The sequence below is a fragment of the Oryctolagus cuniculus genome, chromosome 9, assembly GCF_964237555.1.
Source record: "Oryctolagus cuniculus chromosome 9, mOryCun1.1, whole genome shotgun sequence".
NCBI lineage: Eukaryota > Metazoa > Chordata > Mammalia > Lagomorpha > Leporidae > Oryctolagus > Oryctolagus cuniculus.
Window position 1 is genome coordinate 77,770,209 of NC_091440.1, and position 19,059 is coordinate 77,789,267.

The 19,059-nt window shown below is 36.9% G+C and overlaps 1 protein-coding gene across 4 annotated transcripts in view; it reads left to right on the top strand.

Annotated features, from left to right (window-relative positions):
- The window catches only part of SPART (spartin), a 30,950-nt gene extending 12,252 nt beyond the window's left edge, over window positions 1–18,698 (top strand). For all 4 annotated transcript variants that reach the window (XM_008273554.4, XM_008273553.4, XM_002720586.5 and 1 more), the window contains exons 3-9: window positions 1,314–1,511; window positions 3,626–3,790; window positions 5,381–5,504; window positions 11,809–12,003; window positions 13,021–13,179; window positions 13,257–13,347; window positions 16,457–18,698. In XM_008273554.4, the coding sequence (XP_008271776.1) occupies window positions 1,314–1,511; window positions 3,626–3,790; window positions 5,381–5,504; window positions 11,809–12,003; window positions 13,021–13,179; window positions 13,257–13,347; window positions 16,457–16,736 (1,212 nt within the window). In that variant the 3' untranslated portion in view covers window positions 16,737–18,698. The remainder of the gene's footprint in view (window positions 1–1,313; window positions 1,512–3,625; window positions 3,791–5,380; window positions 5,505–11,808; window positions 12,004–13,020; window positions 13,180–13,256; window positions 13,348–16,456) is intronic.
- Window positions 18,699–19,059: the final 361 nt, after the last annotated feature.

A 19,059-nucleotide genomic window follows, 5' to 3' on the forward strand; every position in this document is an offset into this window, starting at 1 on the left:
CTGGATGAAATCTCATACACTTCGATTGTGTTCATTGCACAGAGTTTTGATAATGGATTAATCAGTCTCCCAAGTTCCTTAATAGTTAGGCAATGTAGTGGATATTATCAATATTACATTTTAGTAACTCATTTGAGTTGCTGGAATTTCTGATTTAAACTTAGTCTGTTCTTAATTCAGATAGCCAGCTTAAGTCTGCATGTAAGGAAAAGCTGACTTCCCCAGATGACATTGCAAAAGTATGTTATTTTGCTTTAACTTCACGATAGTGAATCCAAAACATGCGTTACTCTAGCTCTGTAATGTCAAGTTTTCTAGAGACTAGCAAAAATCATTCTGTACTTTAAGTGCTGGGTTTCTAATTAAATTAGTTGTTTGGTCCACACTGCATGTGGTCCAGTGCTAGCTCCATTTTTTAGCTGCTGACTGTACAACCTAGTGGCCTTATCTGTGCCTCAGTTTTTTGGTACATAAAATGGCAATATTAACTAATTTCATAGGATTGCTGTGGGAATTCAATCAGTGAATATGAGAGTACTTCAAAAAGATATCTTGGGGCCGGCACTGTGGCGTAGCGGGTAAAGCCGCCACCTGCAGTGCCAGCATCCCATATGGGTGCTGGTTCGAGACCCAGCTGCTCTACTTTCAATCCAGCTCTCTGTTATGGCCTAGGAAAGCAGTAGAAAATGGCCCAAATCCTTGGGCCCCTGCACCCGTGTGAGAGATTTGGAGGAAGCTCCTGGTTCCTGGCTTAGGATTGGCACAGCTCCAGCCATTGTGGCTAGTTGGGGAATGAACCAGCAGATGGAAGATTCTCTCTCTCTCTCTGTCTCTGTCTCTGTCTCTCTCTCTCTCTGTAACTCTGACTTTCAAATAAAATAAATAAATCTTAAAAAAATAAATAAAAATATCTTATTTTGATGAAAAAATTCAGAATTATGACTTTTTCATAATGCACATTTTCTGTTCACTTTTAGAAAACCCTCATACATATATAGTATTGGGGAAAACAGTTTGAGTTTACCACAGAGTGATGTCTAATTTGAATAACTTTTTTAAACCTTGATTTACTTTGTTATTTATTTAAAGCTAGAATTATCGGTTAACACTGGACTGTTTAATGCCATCAATGTTGAGACTATATAATTGGTAAAGTAGTGACATTTTTAGCGGTTTTTTTATTGAATGATTTTATGAACAAATGTTTTTATTTCAAACTTATAAATGTTTACTTTCTAATAAAACAGTTTCATTAAAACCATGGTGAAAATCTAATTTCATTCATTTTTTGTTGTTCTGGCTAATCCTTTCAGGTTTGTGACTGGTTGTATCCTCTAGTTCCTGATAGATCTCCAGTTCTGAAATGCACTGTGGGAGCTTACATGTTTCCTGATACAATGCTGCAAGCAGCAGGATGCTTTGTAGGGGTCGTCTTGTCCTCTGAGCTACCGGAAGATGATAGAGAGCTCTTTGAGGATCTGTTAAGACAGATGTCTGACCTTCGACTCCAGGTAACTTGAGTGATTATCTTTAGGATGAAAATCTGCTTTAACATCAGCACTTCTGCTTTTAAAGACGTTGTAATAACCTCTAATGTGATCAGAGTTAGGAGACAGAGTATATAATTTGTATGTTCACAACTATATGTTGGGAATTTGCTGTAAATACTGTTTAACTTTGTGGGTTCTGGAATCAAGTTGCCTGAGTTTGGATTCAAACTCTTCTACTTAATAGTTATTTATTAACTCAACTATTACTGATCATCTCCATACTTGAGTTTCCTAATCATAAAATGTGGATACTACTAATAACGTCCACCTCATTGTACTATGGTGAAGATTAAAAGTTAATCCATTAGGGGCTGGCATTGTGACATGGTTTAAGCCATGGCCTGCAGTGCTGGCTTGCCATATGGGCGCCAGTTTGAGTCTCGGCTACTCCACTTCTGATTCATCTCCCCGCTAATGTGCCTGGGAAAGCAGCAGAAGATGCCCCAGATTCTTGGGCCCTTGCACCTCTGTGGGAGACCTGGAAGAAGCTCCTGACTCCTGGTTGGCCCTGCCCTGGTTGGTCGTTGGGACCATTTGGGGAGTGAGCCAGTGGATGGAAGTTTCTCTCTTTTTCACTGTCTCTCCTTCTCTCTCTCTTTCAGTCTGACTTTCCAATAAACAAATATTTTATTTTAAAAAAGGTTAATCCATTAAACCATTTTTTTCAATGCTAACAGATTAAAATGATTATCTGTCATTTTCTGTTTACTTCTTGGTGGGGAAGGGGGACTGAATGGTGAAGTGAAGGTAATTTTAGCACATGGCTTATATTGGACATTTTGGGAATATGATTGGCATTTTGAGAAAGAAACATGTTTTGTTTGAGAAAATCATCTTTTTCTGGTACATGAAGACCAAATATATGGAAAATACAATGAGATTTAAAAATAAGATCATCCTGTGAACTTTAGCCTTTTCTCTGCCCACATGCTTATTTGTCACAGGAAGTTCTAATAGGTTGTTATGAAGAGGCTTTCTTTAGGTGTTCTGCCCATCCTACCATATGGTAAGAAGAGTGGAATGTTTTGATAATGATTAGTGACAGTTATCTGAGGTTGAGTGAAACTGACAGCATGATAGCATAAACTTGTATTCTCTCCAGTCAGTAGGTGTTTGGAATCTTTTTTAACCAAACATTAACTGCTAACATGGTGGGATGGGAAGAGTGAGAACATGAGAATAAAACAATTTATAGAATAGCTTCTGTTCCCAAGTATGTGAGCATGACCTGGTGATCAACAAGCCAGTACTCTAGGACAGCCAGCAATAATTTAATCTGTGTTAACAAAACACATGAATTGCCACACAGAAGTGTGTAGCCTCAGTGTGCTCATGGAGAGTTCAAAGGACATGGTAAAATGCATCTGGATTCATCTTAGTTTTGCTGTGTACTGAGTGAAGTGACACTCTAGTGTGGAGCTACTTCTCCTTTCATTCATTGACCTGGTTTTGTTGAGCTTTAGGAAAGAAATTAAATAGACTTTTACATTAATGTATATGTTTTGTCTGTTAATTTTATTTTAATTAACATGTATTTTTAGTTGGCTCTCTTGTCTCAGAAATTCAGCCAGAAATAAAAGCTAGTTATCGGCTATAGTTTTTACTTTAAAGCATCATTTAGCAGAATATGTACTTGCAAAGTACTTTAATGCAAAAAACAAAGAAAAGCAAAATAGGCTTTCAACAATGCAGAGTAGTTAAGACCTAAGTTTTGCTAATTACCCTTAAGCTTGTTTTAGTCATATATAATACATATGTGTTTCCTAAAATTTATTATCAATTATTTAATTAAATTCAAATGTAGTTGCATCTGATTTAAATATTACTTACATTAACAACTGTTTTATGTTATCTCTTATACTTTGACATTTATTTTAAACCATGTTGTCTGAACCAAAGAACTCAGAGGTTTGTCAATTGGTGATCAAGATGAAACAAGAGTTTAGGGATAGAAGTATAAGTGGTTGTTATTGACAATTGAACAAGTGTGTCACTAAAGCATAACGCAACACATCCGGAGAAAAGAAGTCTGAGAAAATTCTGGTTAATGCTTAGCTTAGTCCTTCACTCCTTAGGCCAACTGGAACAGAGCAGAAGGAGAAAATGAATTCCAGATCCCTGGAAGAACAAGACACCCTTCTGACCAACTGAAGGAAGCCTCTGATACTGATGTGAGACAGTTGGGTCCTACAGACCAAGGCAGTAAGGATGTGCGTCTTAAAGGAAAACGTGGAAAAAAGGTAAATAAAGGAGCAGTGATAGTGTGTTCTAGTACCTTTCATCAGTTTCATGTATTATACGATCTTTTCCTCATCTACTAGAGCAAAGAACTTAAGAAGTGAGATGAGTGACATAGGCCTGTATCATAGTGCTTATGAGTTCAGTTAACCCTCACTTTACTAATATTGGCTCCAGAGCAAAAGACTTGGTTGGAAATTTGGATATGCCAAAGAGGAGCCGTAGCGTTTCCTCCAAGAGAAAAAGTGAAAGTTCTGGACTTAATAAAGAAAGAAAAAAAATCTTATGCTGAGGTTGCTAATGTGTCAGATAAGAACAAATTTTTGGTTTGTGAAATTGTGGAGGAAAAAGAAATTTGTACCAGTTTTGCTATTGCAAAACATTCTTATAATTGTTCTATTTTTATCATTGGTAATCTTTTGCTGTGAATAATTGTTAAGTAAACTTGATCATAGGCTAGTATGTGTAGGATATATCTATATCTGTCTGTCTGTCTGTCTATTTGGGACACAGAAATCAGTACTACCTGGTTTCAGCATTCACTGGGGGCATTGGAATGTGGAGAAACGAAGACTACCACTTTCCCTGTAATTTGGCCAACAGAGTGGGTACTCAGTCTTTCTGTGTTTGGGCAGTCTGATAGATCAGAATGATGTATTAAAATATCTAAATTTGTGTTGATTTCAGTTTGAATAATGTTGAGCAACATGCTTAAAGTTTCTTTGAATTTTGTGTTCTGTATATGGTCTTTTCATAACCTTTGTCTATTTTTATGAGTGGGTTGTTAGCCTTTTTTTTCTTCTCAGTTTCCAGGAGCTCGTTATAACTTAGAGATATTGGCCCATTGTCAGAAGTTGCAAATATTTTACCCAGTTTGTCTCTAGATTTTACTTGTGTGTTATTTTTCCTTCCATGTAGAAGTTTTAGTTTGTTTAAGGTGTGTGTATTTAAGTGAAATTCTTTATATTTCTTTAAGCACTTTGATTTTTGAGTTAGTTTATAACTCTGTTAGGTCTGAGCTCCTAAGTACTTAAAATGAATTAATTTAACTTTGAGATTTTTGGTGCTAACCCTTGCTCTTATTGCTGTTAAATTAGCAAGGTGCAGGTGTTTCTGTTTCCCATTTCCATTTAAATGGAATAGCAGATTCTGTATTAATATGTATTAGTTCTTGTTTCAAGTTGGATAATTTGCTTGCTCCATATAAAAATCAGTTATTTGGATAAATCCTTACAGATTGAATCATTTGACAGAAATCTTTTAACCTTACTGTATACTTGTGTACCTAGTAATACACAGGGTTGGTATCAGTGTGAAAAGAACTCTGTCTAGTCAAGAAAAGAAGAAAATAATTAATTTAAATATGATTTGACAAATGCTATATTGGAGTTAGTTTAGTATTTAAATCTTATCTGTGGGGTATTTTATAAAACCAGAACAGTTTTCTGCTTCATGGCAGTTCTGTTATTGTGCTTAAAAATACATAAATTATATATTATAAATAGTATTTGTTAATATTTTATTACATAATGCTTACCATTTACCTGTTAGTACTTAACTAACTCATATTTTGAAACATTTTTACTATTTAGACTAAAGATACTTCAAGTGAAGAAGTTAATCTGAGTCACATTGTACCTTGTGAGCCAGTTTCAGAAGAAAGAGCAAAAGAATTACCTGAATGGAGTGAAAAAGTGGCTCAAAACATTTTGTCAGGTATTATAATAATGCTAATTTTCCCCCCTATAGCTTGAAACCTTTGGAATGCAATAAAAGTATTATTTATGTAAAAGAGAATACTTAGACAGTGTTTTGGGGTTTTTTGCTTTAATTAACCAATTTAGAAAACTTAAGAGTAGAAGATTCTAGTCTTAGGACATCACCTACTACCATATGGGGATAAATTCTTCCTGGCCTATTATTCTGTTTTACATTTGAGAAAATTGGTAATGAGAAGCTTCAGGAATCCTCACATCTCAGAATAGCTCTGAACAGAAAACCAAGCTGCCCCTACCTCTGCCCCTGCCAAATTTGGTTGAAATCTTCTCTCGAGGTGATGGTATTAGGGGGTGGGGCCTTCAGAAGGTAGTGGGTTTGAGGCAGGAGCCATATGAGAATGAGATCAGTCCCCTTTGAAGAGGCCCCAGAAAGCTGCCTTGCCCCCTCTGTGATTTGAGGGCACAATAAGAAGGCACCATCTGGGAACCAGGAGGCCCTCACCAGACTGCAAGTCTGCTGGCACCTTGGTCTTGAAGTTCCCAGTTTCCAGAACTGTAAGAAGTAGATTTCTTTTATTTATAAGCCAGCCACTTATGGCATTTTGTTAGAGTGGCATAAGTGGCATAAGTGGACTAAGACACTCACCAAAAAAATGAAAAGATATTCACCCATGTTTGGCAGCAGAACAGCACTTCCTGACTGCACAACAATGCAGGCATGAAAAGATCAAGTCTTGACCTGTCATTTAAACAACTGTCAATTCAAGTTTCTATCTTTGTAATAAAGCAGAGGAAATAGTCAACATAAAAAAAAGAAAACAAGCTAGAATTATTAAAATGAAGGAGGTGGTACAATACTTTTTATAGTGCCAAAGAACTGTGCTTGAGACAAGAAGAAAAGATAAAACCAAATTTTCTAATATATTTGCAATACTTAAAATTGAGCCTTGAAAGAGATTTGCAAAGAAAGATGTCTTCACTCTTAATGCCCTGCCCTTAACTTTACAGGCTGCTGAGCATTATCAGATGGCCAGTATTCAGAAGACTTTGCACTCACACAGGTAGATTTACTAGACTCCAAGGTCATTTCCCCATTTGAGTTCATACTGCTACAAGTTTGTTTCATTTACTATCTTTTTAAAGATTTTATTTATTTATTTGAGAGGCAGAGTTACAGACAGAGGGAGGGAGAGACAGAGACAGAGAGAGAGAGAGAGAAATAAGAGAGAGAGAGAGAGAGAGAGGTCTTCCATCTGCTGGTTCAATCCCTAAATGGCCACAACGGCTGGAGCTGGGCCAATCTGAAGCCAGGAGCCAGCAGTTTCTTCCGGGTCTCCCTTGCAGATGCAGGGGCCCAAGGACTTGGGCCATCTTCTGTTGCTTTCCCAGGCCATAGCAGAGAGCTGGATTGGAAGTGGAGCGGCTAGGACTTGAACTGGCGCCCGTATGGGATGCCAGTGCTGCAAGCGGCAGCCTTTCCTGCTACACCACAGCGCCAGCCCATTTGCTATTACTATATGACAAACCAGGGGTGTAAAATAGCAAACTTTGGTTTCTGCCTAGGAGTTCTGTGAACCAGGTGTTTGGAAAGGTCACAGTAGGGATGGCCTGCGTCTGTTTGTGACATGTAGGAAGTCAGCTAGAAGACTCAGACCTGACTCCACAGCTGGGGGCTGGAATCATCTGAAGGCTCCTTTGTTCGTATTTCCAGCATCTGGTGGGGAAAAGCTCCAAGTTAGGAATCTCCTGAAAGATTGCCCACATGTGGCCTCTCACAGATTGACTTCTCATAGTATGATGGCTTCAGTCATGAATTGTCATGAATTGGCCAGAAAACAGGCAGAAGTTCTGTTACCCTTCTTATCCATTCCTGGATATGTATAGTAAGTATTACATGGTTATAAGCAAGTAACAGCCTGTGACATAGACTCTACTACTCAGTGCAAAAAAATGTCAAAGTCATGTTGAAAGAACAACATCTAGAATAACATACTGTTCTGGGCCATCTTCAGAAAATACCACGTGCCATAGTCTTAAGCCCCTTAGGATACCATGCATATTCTAGCCACTGATACCGCAGGAAGAGGTAGAGCATCCCGAAAGCCAGTGAAACCGGGAAGAGATCTCTCTAGACATTTCAGAAGAACTTTCCACACTGTATCTTTTAAAATGAGCAAAGACTACATTCTGGTAATACTTTCAGAGGCATTTCTTTATTACTAAAAACCTCAGTTTCTTCATGTCAGTAATTCTTCCTTTTCATCCTTTATCCTTAGGGCTGGAGTTCTACCAATAGCCCTCACTGTTGATGACAGTAAAATCATGTAGCTACCTATTGACATGTCTCTTTGTGAACTTTTTGATGGTATAGAATAAATAATAGCTACTTTACCAGATAGTTAAGGTACGAGTCAAAAGGAAGAAAGAATGTTAAAGTTTTACTCCAAGGGTGAAATATCTGACATGTCAAGTGACTATTTCTACCTGACTCCATGTGGGATTAATATAAAAGTGAGTGGCTAGGGATCTAAATTGAGTTCCTTCACCCTAGCCTGTGGGACCTGTCTACTGTCAAAGAATAAGTAAAGATTAGTGAAAGCTAATTTTAGATTTTATGAATGTAAAATATGGAAAAGTGAAATAACTGTGCTTAAAAATAACCTATATAGAATATTTGCTAGAGAAGCCAGTACTAAGAAGGTAACTGCTATTCATTTTTGATGGAGTTGGGTCTAGTAAGCTAATTTGGGAGGATATAGAGAGTTGGTAATAATAGACTGAAGGCCACCATTGGAGTAGCCTACCTTAAACAGTTCTGGAAATAAAGCATTCTTGGGATGTCATGTTTAGATTGGGCTTCTTAGTGAATTAATACAAATGATAGGAGCAGATGTTTTAGAGGTTGTTAAGAGAACAAAAAAATCATTAAGGACATTTGAATGTGCTTTCTCAACTCCTCAGTTCAAAGAGTGTGGATGTAGGACTCTGGAACTCTGCAAATAGTTGGTATGTCGTAAGGGGGAGTGATTACTTTCTGCCCACCCTTCTAGCCTATCATCCTAGGACCAAGAGCAGAAGGGAGCCAATTATAACGCACCCTTAAAGTTTCTCCAGAATTACGGTGTTTTGTTTTGTTTTGTTTTGTTTTGTTTTGTTTTGTTTTGTTTTTAACCAGCATTCTGTGCCCGTAGATCCTGGCAAGGAGTTTTCTTGCTTGGTTAATTCAGACAGTTAAAGAATAGCCACAAAAGGGTGGGTGTTGTGGAACACTGGGTTATGCCAACTTGACACCTCTGCTGCACCCCATATCCCAGATCTGAATGCCACTGCAAGCCCTGGCTGCTTCACTTCTGATCCAGCTCCCTACTTAATAAGCTTGGGAAGCAGCCTGTGATGGCTCAAAAACTTGAATTTCTGTTATCCATGTGGGAAACCCAGATGAAGTTTCTGGCTTCAGCTTGACCCAGACCTGGCTGTTGAAGCCATTTGAGGAATGAACCAGCAGGGAGAGGATCTCTCTCTCTTCTTCTCTTTCCCGCTCTCTCTCTCTCTCTCATTTTCTCCCTCCCTCTATGTATGTATGTGTGTGTGTGTTGCTCTGCCTTTTAAATAAATACATCTTAAACAAAAAAAAGAGTGCCCACAAAAATACCCTCTTCTTCTTCAGTAGGTTCTTTGTAGGACTCCATTGGCATCGTGTAGTCTTCTAGCTGTCAGGTCTACAGAGATCTTTATTCTACTGTGGGATATCTAGAATAACACATCATCAAAGATCAATCGTATTTTCAAACAACTTGTACTTTGATGGAGTACAGGGTGATTGTTAAGATAAATTTGTTAATTTTTCAAAAACTAAATCAAATATGGTAAGAAAAGATACCTATCAGATGATTGGAAATTCAGTAGTAGTGATGTGGTGGTCAGTACACTCGCTCAGCCAATTCTGCCCCTCCACAATCCCATGAACCATAGATATAGAGTATCAAAAACTGAATATGAGATGAATGTTTTAAAATTCATATTTCCTAGGAAAAATTTTTTTAAACTTACCAGAAAAGTCAGGTTCTGTGTCATCATAGAGTCTAGTCAGCCTAATCAGAAGAGTTATGATTTGGGACTTTGTTATTTAATAACAAACATAAATGGTGGATTTATTTTTTTTAAAAAAGGTTTATTTTATTTATTTGAAAGAGTTACAGAGATAGAGACATAGAGGTCTTCCATCCACTGGTTCTCTCCCCAAATGGCTGCAACAGCCAGAGCTGAGCTGATCTGAAGCTAGGAGCCAGGAGCTTCTTCTAGGTCTCTCATGTGGGTGCAGTGGCCCAAGGACTTGGACCATCCTCCTTGCTTTTGCAAGTACATTAACAGGGAGCTGGATTGGGACTGGAACAGCCAGGACTCGAGCCAGTGCCATATGGGATGCCGGCGCTGCAGGCGGGGCTTTAATCTGCTGTACCACAATGCTGGCCATAAATGATGGATTTCTTTAGTTATAAAAGTGATCAGTGATCCACAAACTGTAGTGGCCAGGCTTGAATTAGATAATTTTAAGTTATCTACAACCATTCCTTTATTCAGCAGCAACTAATATGACAGCATTAACTGGGTACATGGATGCAAACGTGAATGTAAAAAAAATCTGTATCCGGCAGTATATGTGCCATTTCAAAGATACAAATAGCTTCCAATACAGTTTTACCTATCCTTCCATTGCAGTGTCTGTTTAACATATTTACTGATATTATTATCTTTCATGGTAATATTTTGATTATTCACATCTTACGTTTTTCCTTATTCTATGATTTTTTTCATTCCTGTCATTTCTATTTATTTTTTCCAGTTGTCACTAGACTCCATCCCTTTTGTTTTTAGAGTTCCAGTGTAGGATTACAGTTCTTTGTTGTCATTGTCACCTCATTATGGTTTCTCAGTCTTCCTTCTGGTTTTTTACTTTTTTAAACGTCCCCACCTGTAAGTTAGTATCTCTAAAACCTATTTTGGAATGAATATCTTGAAGCCTTTTATTGTTATGGAAGTCTTTTTATCTGGTTTGAGACCTGGTTCTCCCCAAGAATTGGTTGTCAGGTAAGGCAGTGGGAATAGTATTAGAGCTAATAATGGAGTATTGACTGAAACAAGAAGAGAAATGCATACAATTTTCTTACTAGTTACTATTTATGACTTTATTGTTAACATTTTAAAAAAAAAACAGGTATGATTTCACATGATTGGTGGATGCTTACTCACTCATGGGCTGGAGTAATCAGGTAAAACCATGCCACAGGCCTTGAGAGAACATATTTGAGTGTCTTGTATGCCCAGCTTTTAAAAAGGTTGTCATTTCAAGACTAGTCATAAAGGATCTATTTTTGATTGTAAGCTTTCTACAGAGGAGTGTAACACTTTGCTCCCCATTTTAGAAGAGTCTGTTCTTATGTATCTTCTCTTGCCTCTCCCATCTCTCTCCCATTCCTCCTTTTCCCATGTGGCCACTGGCTGAGGACCTTCTCTTCTGACTAGAGAAGGTTCATCCTGCTATCTCTTTGGCAACCAGTTCTGTCATTCATGTTGCAAGTAGCATGAGCAAAAAGCAAAGCCTAGGGCTTGCTGTCTTAAGAAATGGCAAAATCATCTAGGTCTGCCTCTCCTCTTCCATTTTCTCTTCTCAAGCATTCTTTGCGTGTTTTAATATTTTTCTCATTTAAGTTTATATAGCAAGTTGAAAGGTGCTGATAATTCCAGGGGTTTGGCTTTAGACTTGAGGAAGGAATAGGACCCCTGCGTGCGTAATGCATTTACCCTGAAGCAATCAAGAGTTCTGCCTTAGTATTGAGATAGAGGTCCTTTGGTTTCCAGTTTGTATTGTTTGTGTCTTTCTTTCTCAGGATTTCATGGGGAAAAGTGGTGTGGTGCCTGGACTAAAGCAAAAAGAACAAGAATGTCTGGGTCCTCCTGCCAAATACTATTTTAATGGCACCCAAACTCAAAATTAGTACCTAACAATAGTAAACCGTGGTAAGTAACATACAGAGATAACTACAAGTTGTAATGGCAGAAATGCAGAACTCTGTCATTGTCAAATGACCTAAGTAATGAAAAAAAATTTAGTTAAAAAGGTGGATAGTCTAGGCAGAAAACTGTAGGTATAAATTTGGCTTAAAAGTATATGGCATGGCATGTTTGGGCTCTGAATATCACACTCCTTTTATTTATTTTTTTTCCTGCTGGAGGTATTTGTTAAAGATATTCAAGTATAATTGGCTCTGATACTATGTAATTTAACTTTTGCCTTTAAAAAGGTGCTTCCTGGGTGAGTTGGGGTTTAGTCAAAGGTGCTGAATTTACTGGCAAAGCAATCCAGAAAGGTGCTTCTAAACTCCGGGAACGAATTCAACCGGAAGAAAAACCAGTGGAAGTTAGTCCAGCTGTCACCAAGGGACTTTATATAGCAAAGCAGGCGACAGGAGGAGCAGCAAAAGTCAGTCAGTTCCTAGGTAAAGTAACTTTATATCTGTTTATTTTAATTAAAAATAATCTCTTAATCTGAAACTAATGTGAATATTCATTTAAATGTTTTAATCTCAAAAATATAGAATTAGTACAAAGCATTTTCACCTAAGTACTTCTGGTGGCACCTACCAATCAGCAACATCAGCCTATCTAGAAGCCTTAGAAATGCAGGATTTCAGGCACCTGGCTCTACATTTGAATAAGATCCCTAGGTGATTCTTATTTGCATGTTAAATTTGAGAAATTCTGGTGAAAGGGTTGTTTTGATACATTAGAGTGTGTGTGTCTGTAAGAGGAATGGTAAATGTATTCACTATCCTTGAATTCATCTGAAGCATGAAACCTTTGTGTTTGTAAGGGCAGCAGCACACTGCACAGTAGTTGAAGGTCAAGAGAGAGGGTCCTATTGCTTGAGAAAAGCTGACTTAGTGGTTCTGGAGCCAGTGTTCCTAAAGCAAAATACTTCTACCCCTGTCCCAAGTAATATACAAGTACTTCCAACCCCTTGTCTGTTAAAGTTTGCTGTTTTAACATGGTTGGATAGGTCCTTAATGAATTATCAAATTTAGTAAGATTATCTTTTTTGGTACTTAGCATTCTTTTAAATATTTACTTTTATAGAATTAAATACCTTATTATTATTTCACTCGTCTATTTGCTGATAGAAAAAATAAAAATATACTTGAAAAACACTGAAGGGGTACACCTACCAGTCATGTGGCAGTCAGAAAAGGTGGATGGTTTCCTTTTAAGCCAAAATTCCTAGAACTTGTATATCTAACAGAGAAGGTTATAAATATCAATAGAGTTGGCAGACACACCTCTAAACCAAAGTAGCCTTTGTTTAAAAAATAGCCAGGCTAGCTTTTCACCCCTGAGCAGAATAGAAATATGCAGAAAAACAATTTTAGATGCTCATTTAAGAACTTTGCTAAATAAGAATAGTAAAATCAAGGGAAGAATATATTTTTTTCTAAGTCTTTTTCTTTGGGTTACATTAGTTGATGGAGTCTGCACAGTAGCAAACTGTGTTGGAAAAGAACTAGCTCCGCATGTCAAGAAGCATGGCAGCAAACTCGTGCCGGAATCACTTAAGAGAGACAAAGATGGAAAGTCTACCCTGGACGGTGCTTTGGTTGTTGCAGCAAGTAGTGTTCAAGGTAACAAACAGGCCCAGAATTTTCACTCTGAGAGTCTGCTTTGGGCTAGATTTACTGACTTTTAAATGTATTTGCAGGATTTTCTACTGTCTGGCAAGGATTGGAATGTGCTGCAAGGTGCATTGTTAACAATGTTTCAGCAGAAACTGTACAAACTGTCAGATACAAGTAAGTGGAATTTTATCATTTTAATGACTAAAATTTTTGGAGCATTTGTAAAAATCTATCAAGAGTTAAAATGATTATATAGTTGTTTTTGTTTGTAGCTGATAAAAATGTTTTTCACTATTTTTCCTAAGGAAATTACTATTTTAATATAATAATAGAATTCCTGTAACTTTGCTTTAAATTAATTGTTATAAATATTTATCATTATTGAATAGTTTCTGTATACCTTATTAACAACATGTTTTTGAAGAGTGATATTTGCCTGAAAAATTTTGAATTATAATTAAACTGTTGTACCTCTTATTAGTATTAGCCTAAGCTGTATACGTGGGCTATTGAATTATGTTACATCTTAATTTGACCCTAATTGCCACTACATTTAGGCAATTTAGGCCTTCTGACAGAAAAATTGTTTATCCTAGTGGATGCCTTGTGGCTCTTATGAGACCTGTGTCTAGTTTATTCCTACTAAGATTACTACTCTCTTAGAAGAGCCGTGATTATAGGAAGAGCTAGGCTTAAACAACATCTTAAAGCACCACAAATCCAGGAAATAACAGAAGCACTTTATTACAGATCCACAAGAGCAGAGGGATTTCCACAAGGGCCAGTGGGAGTCAACCAGTAGGAAGGGTGGGGAGACAAAGAGACATGAGAGAGAGAAGGGTGAGAGGGAACCTATCAGACTATACCTGCATTGAGGTGTTTGGGCATTACCTCTTTGGCTTTCCAGTGCAGGGCATGGATTTTAATTTAAAGAAAATATACACAAGGGGAGAAATTAGTCTCATGACTCTATAGTGTTGACCATTAGGTTTTGCCATGTCATTGGCTGTGCAGCATGTTGGATTTTAAGACAGTATCATTAGATACAAGTGGGCTTTATCACAGCCAACCACACAGGGAGGGAAAGATGATAGGATACTACTGGATTTCAAACAACTTACGTTAGGCCTGAATGTGAATGCCAAGGCAGCAGCAAATAAATTTTGACAGGTAGTATTAAAGATGAAATTTAAAAAAGAATCTAACATTTAGCTCTTCATTATTTCTACCTGCATATACTCTCTACACAGTACTACCGGAATCAGGTCTAAAAACTAAATCTAGTATGAAGGACCTGAGTTGAATTTTAGCTTTGAATTAGTTTGAATCTTATTGAAAAAAGTAGAATAATATTAATTTTAATGGTGTTCAGTACTCTAGGTTGTGTTAGTTTTTCATTCGTTGACAACATTTATTTCATGCTTAAAAAGCCTGTCAACCATTGCCCTTGGTAGGTTTCTATATTCAATCTGGTTTTCCAGATAAATTCTCCAGCACTGTCCAACATCATGTTTTTATATTCCCTTCCATCACAATATATTACCTTGGCTTAGGAAATACTAGCATAATTTCCATCCTAAATTGGTCTGGTCTGCTTCCTCTTGGGCATGATACTTTTGAGTCAAAGCAAGATGGTACATCATCTTGGAGTGTCAGTTTTACATTCACACTTTTATCTTACTTTAGGTTCAGGAACATGAGGACAAACAAGCACAGTGAAAAGTAATAAGTAACTTTAGACCTGCTATACTTAACTGCAGTGTAGTAACTTAAATAATTCATCTCTCTTCTGCATAGCTTCTAAATTTCACCTTTAAGCTCCTTTTGTTCCATTTTAAATTATTTAAAGGAAAATAATGTAACATCAGGAAGCTAGACCTTAGAAAAGATCCTTTCTATTTCTCAACCAGCTTACAGCTTATTTCTTCACTGTTTCCTCTGCTTCCTTCTTATAATCTTAGAATTCAATAAAATAAATTTGGTGATGCTATTCGTTTGCTGCAATTTTGTTTGTTGATTTCAAGGTAAAATATAAATACATTAGTTTCATGTACAGTACCCTTCTTTAAAAGAAAATATTTATTTTTTGCAAGGCAGAGGGAGACATTTTCTCTCCGCTGGTTTACTCCCCAGAGTAAACTGATAATAAGACCATTTATCAGTTATGATGATTTTAGTTTCTCCAATGAAAATTTTCTGTTAACTTTTCTGGAAGAAGAGGATTTTTTAAAAAAACGATTAACAACCTTTATTATGACTTACATTTTATTTATTTTTTAAAGAGTTTATTTATTTATTTGAAAGTCAGAGCTATACACAGAAAGAGATCTTCCGTCTGCTCGTTTAGTCCCTAAATGGCACATCTGCCAGGGCTGGGCCAGGCCGAAGCCAGGAGTCAGAAGCTTCTTCCAGATCTCTCACATGGGCACAGGGCCCTGAGCACTTGGGCCATCTTCTGCTGCTTTCCCAGGCACATTAGCAGAAGCCAGATCAGAAGTGGGGTGTCTGGGTCTCGAACCAGCATCCACATGGGATGCTGGTGTCACGGGCCTTAGCTTTACCACTGTGCCACAACACCGGACCCTCACATGCTGTTTTTACAAAAGGAAATAACACAGCTTTGTCACAGTATACTTGCTTTTCTTCTTCTTCTTCTTTTTTTTTTTTTTGAAGGCTTTTATATAATGAATACAAATATTCATATGTGCAGCTTTTAGGGATATAGTGTTTCTTCCCCCCATTCCTACCCACCCACACCACTCCCATCCCACCTCCCACTCCCTCTCCCATTCCATTTTCCATTAAGATTCCTTTTTAATTGACTTTATATACAGATGATCAATTCTATACTAAGTAGAGATTTCAACTATTTGCACCCATACGGACACACAAAGTATAAAGTACAGTTTGAAGACAAGTTTTACCATTAATTCTTTGTAGTACAACTCATTAAGGACAGAGATTCAGCATGGGGAGCAAGTACACAGTGACTCCTGTTGTTGATTTAACAGTTGACACTCTTCTTTATGACGTCAGTGATCACCTGAGGAACTCCATTGGTTTCTAGACAGGGCCATGGGCAAAGTGGAAGTTCTCTCCTCCCTTCATCCTCCTTTGATGGCCCCTTCTTCACAGTATGCTTTCATTCTCTACCAAACTGAAAACATAAGACTTGCTTTTGCTTTCAGGGATAAGACAGTTGTCATATTTCTTACTTAATACTAATTCAGAAAGCCTTATTTTATATTTATAATTCCATTGTACTTTAATATTTCTTTCAAAGATACGGGCATAATGCAGGAGAAGCTACACACCATGCAGTGGATTCGGCCATCAATGTTGGTGTAACTGCCTATAATATTGACAACATTGGTATCAAAGCAATGGTGAAGAAAACTGCGAAACAAACAGGGCACACGCTCCTCGAGGACTATCACATAGTTGATAATTCTGAGAAGGAAAATCGAGAAGGAGCAGCAAATACAACGAGAGAGGAGAAAGATGAGCAGACGGAGGGTACAGAGAAGAAAGAGGCAAAGAAGAAAGTGGCAAAGAAGAAATAAATGCTGGATGTGCTCAGGATCACCTATACCAAAGCCTTATTAGATGGAGGGAATTTTGTTAAATAGGCAGATATGCAGTTCCCCACAGAGTATCTGGTATTTTTAAAATGTATTCATCTACAAAATGACTGTCATAAATTTATGGCATGTATTCTATATACAAGGAAAATAATCAGTATTCTTGCATCTGACCTTTAGAAATATGCAGTGATATTCTCAGTAAGTTTATTTTTTTTCCTAAATGTGGCTAAAATATTTTTGCAGTTAAACCTAATAATGCTTATGCTATAAACCTCATTAAAACCAATGTTAAACTATTTTTGTATGTCTTATCGCCAGAAAGCAAAGTAAGAAATTATATATTTACATAAAATTTGGCATTTAGTAACCATAGATCTATTTATACTGGTAAGGAATGACTTAAAATATTGTCTCTTTTTGCACTAATTGTGGATTTTTTTAAATGTTTGTTAGAATTTTCAGCGTGTAAGCTAAACAAAAACTGTGAACCTAAATTAAAAGAATTAACATAAATATTTTAAAAGACTTCCATTATAGGGAAGACTTATCATGAAAAATAAAGTCCTATATTATTTGGTAGCTTACCTATTTGTTGGGAAATGGGATAATCATTTTGATCTAAAATAAATACAGATAGACCTTTGTCTTTTGGCTTGAGACTGACATTAGGAGCATAGAGATTATTATCAACCTAATTAGATTAAAAAGTACTTTAAGGAATCAGCTTTTGTTGGTTTTCCAAAATGCCAAAACTTTAAAAATCTAAACAGAATTGAGTTTACAGATGGTAAATTTATTTTTATTTTGGGATTCAGTTTATCTTAAACCAGTTACTAGAAAAGAAAAATCTCATTCATAATCAAGATAAGGAATTTGAGCACATTAGGCTTAATTTGTTCTGGATATGCATTTTTTTTTTTTTTTTTTACTTTGGCTGAAGCCAGTATTCACAGATCTTTCCAAACATGTGAGTGAATACTCAATTGCAGTTTATTGTTGTTTGCTGATTTTTTAAAAGATTAGGATTGGTTTTCATAGTTACAGTTCCTTCTAATTTCTGAACTTCTAGTAGCTACTTAAATTTGTTAGACTTTATTTGAAACTGTCTAATGAAAGCACTTTGCAAATAAAATACTCCCTGAGTTGTGTGGCCTAAAATGTATTCACGGGCTTGTGTTTTGGGAATATTGGTGGAGCCTTTTCCTAAAGCCTAGGATTGGTAAATGGCCTCCAGTCAGTCTGCTTTTTTCAAGTCTAAGAAATGAAAGGACAACTAGTAGAATCTAAAGTTAAACAAGTACCCTAGACCAAAGGTTAACAGCTAACCAGCTGGCTACCTGTTTTTGTAAAATTGGTGGAACACATCTGTTTACATATTGGCTATGGCTGATCTCTAGGATAGCATGAAAATTGAGTTGTTATGTGGCCCAGAAGCCTAAAATTCTTAACTGTTTGGCCCTTTACAGAAAAAATATGCTGACCCCTGCCTTAAACCGAAGAAAATGGACTTTTCCCATCATTTCACTGTGTCACTAAGAGATAGATTCTAAAGAAAATTTTCTATTGTGTAATAACTGATATATAAAATAATTGGATATGCCACATAAGGTTAAGGTATGAAGCATAATAAAATTAATTTTTAAACTCATCACCCAACTAAAGACTTAGAAAGTTGCTGATACATATATGTATGCTGCTTCTCTAGTTGTCTCTCTATCCCCACCATTATTGTTTATTGTTCCTTTTCTTTTTTCCAGTCACACATATATATTCTCTAAACGTAACTGTTTCATTTTGTAATTTTAAAGCCTTATACATTATAGTATTTTACTGTCAAGTCTTATTCACCTTCTTTCTTGAATCTGTGCTTCGAAGTCATTTTTGTTTGCCTGTATGTTTGTTTAGTTCCTGTACGGTGTGAATTAAATAGATTTTCCATTCTGGGTGTGTGGTAACTGCAGGCATTTCCATTCTTGAGATATGAACCTCAAAGGTTTGCTGTATTTTTCTTTGTGATGGTTCTTTGCCCCAGCCTCTGGTAGTTCCCTCAGATACATGCATTGGTCGGTCAGTACTCTGCTGCAGAATCTCTGTGCAGCTGTCCTCGCAGTATTTGCTCTGCAAGGTCTGACTGCTTTGTCCCAGTCTCGTCAACCGAAGGAAACCACCAGCCTCTGTGTCCTCTCTGCTCTGTGGCTTAAAGGGTTACCAATTTTAGAGCTAGCCTCATTTTTTCCCATTTGCCAAAGATTACTGTCCCTCATTACCTAGGGTGTTATGTCTTGAAACCATGACTCATATA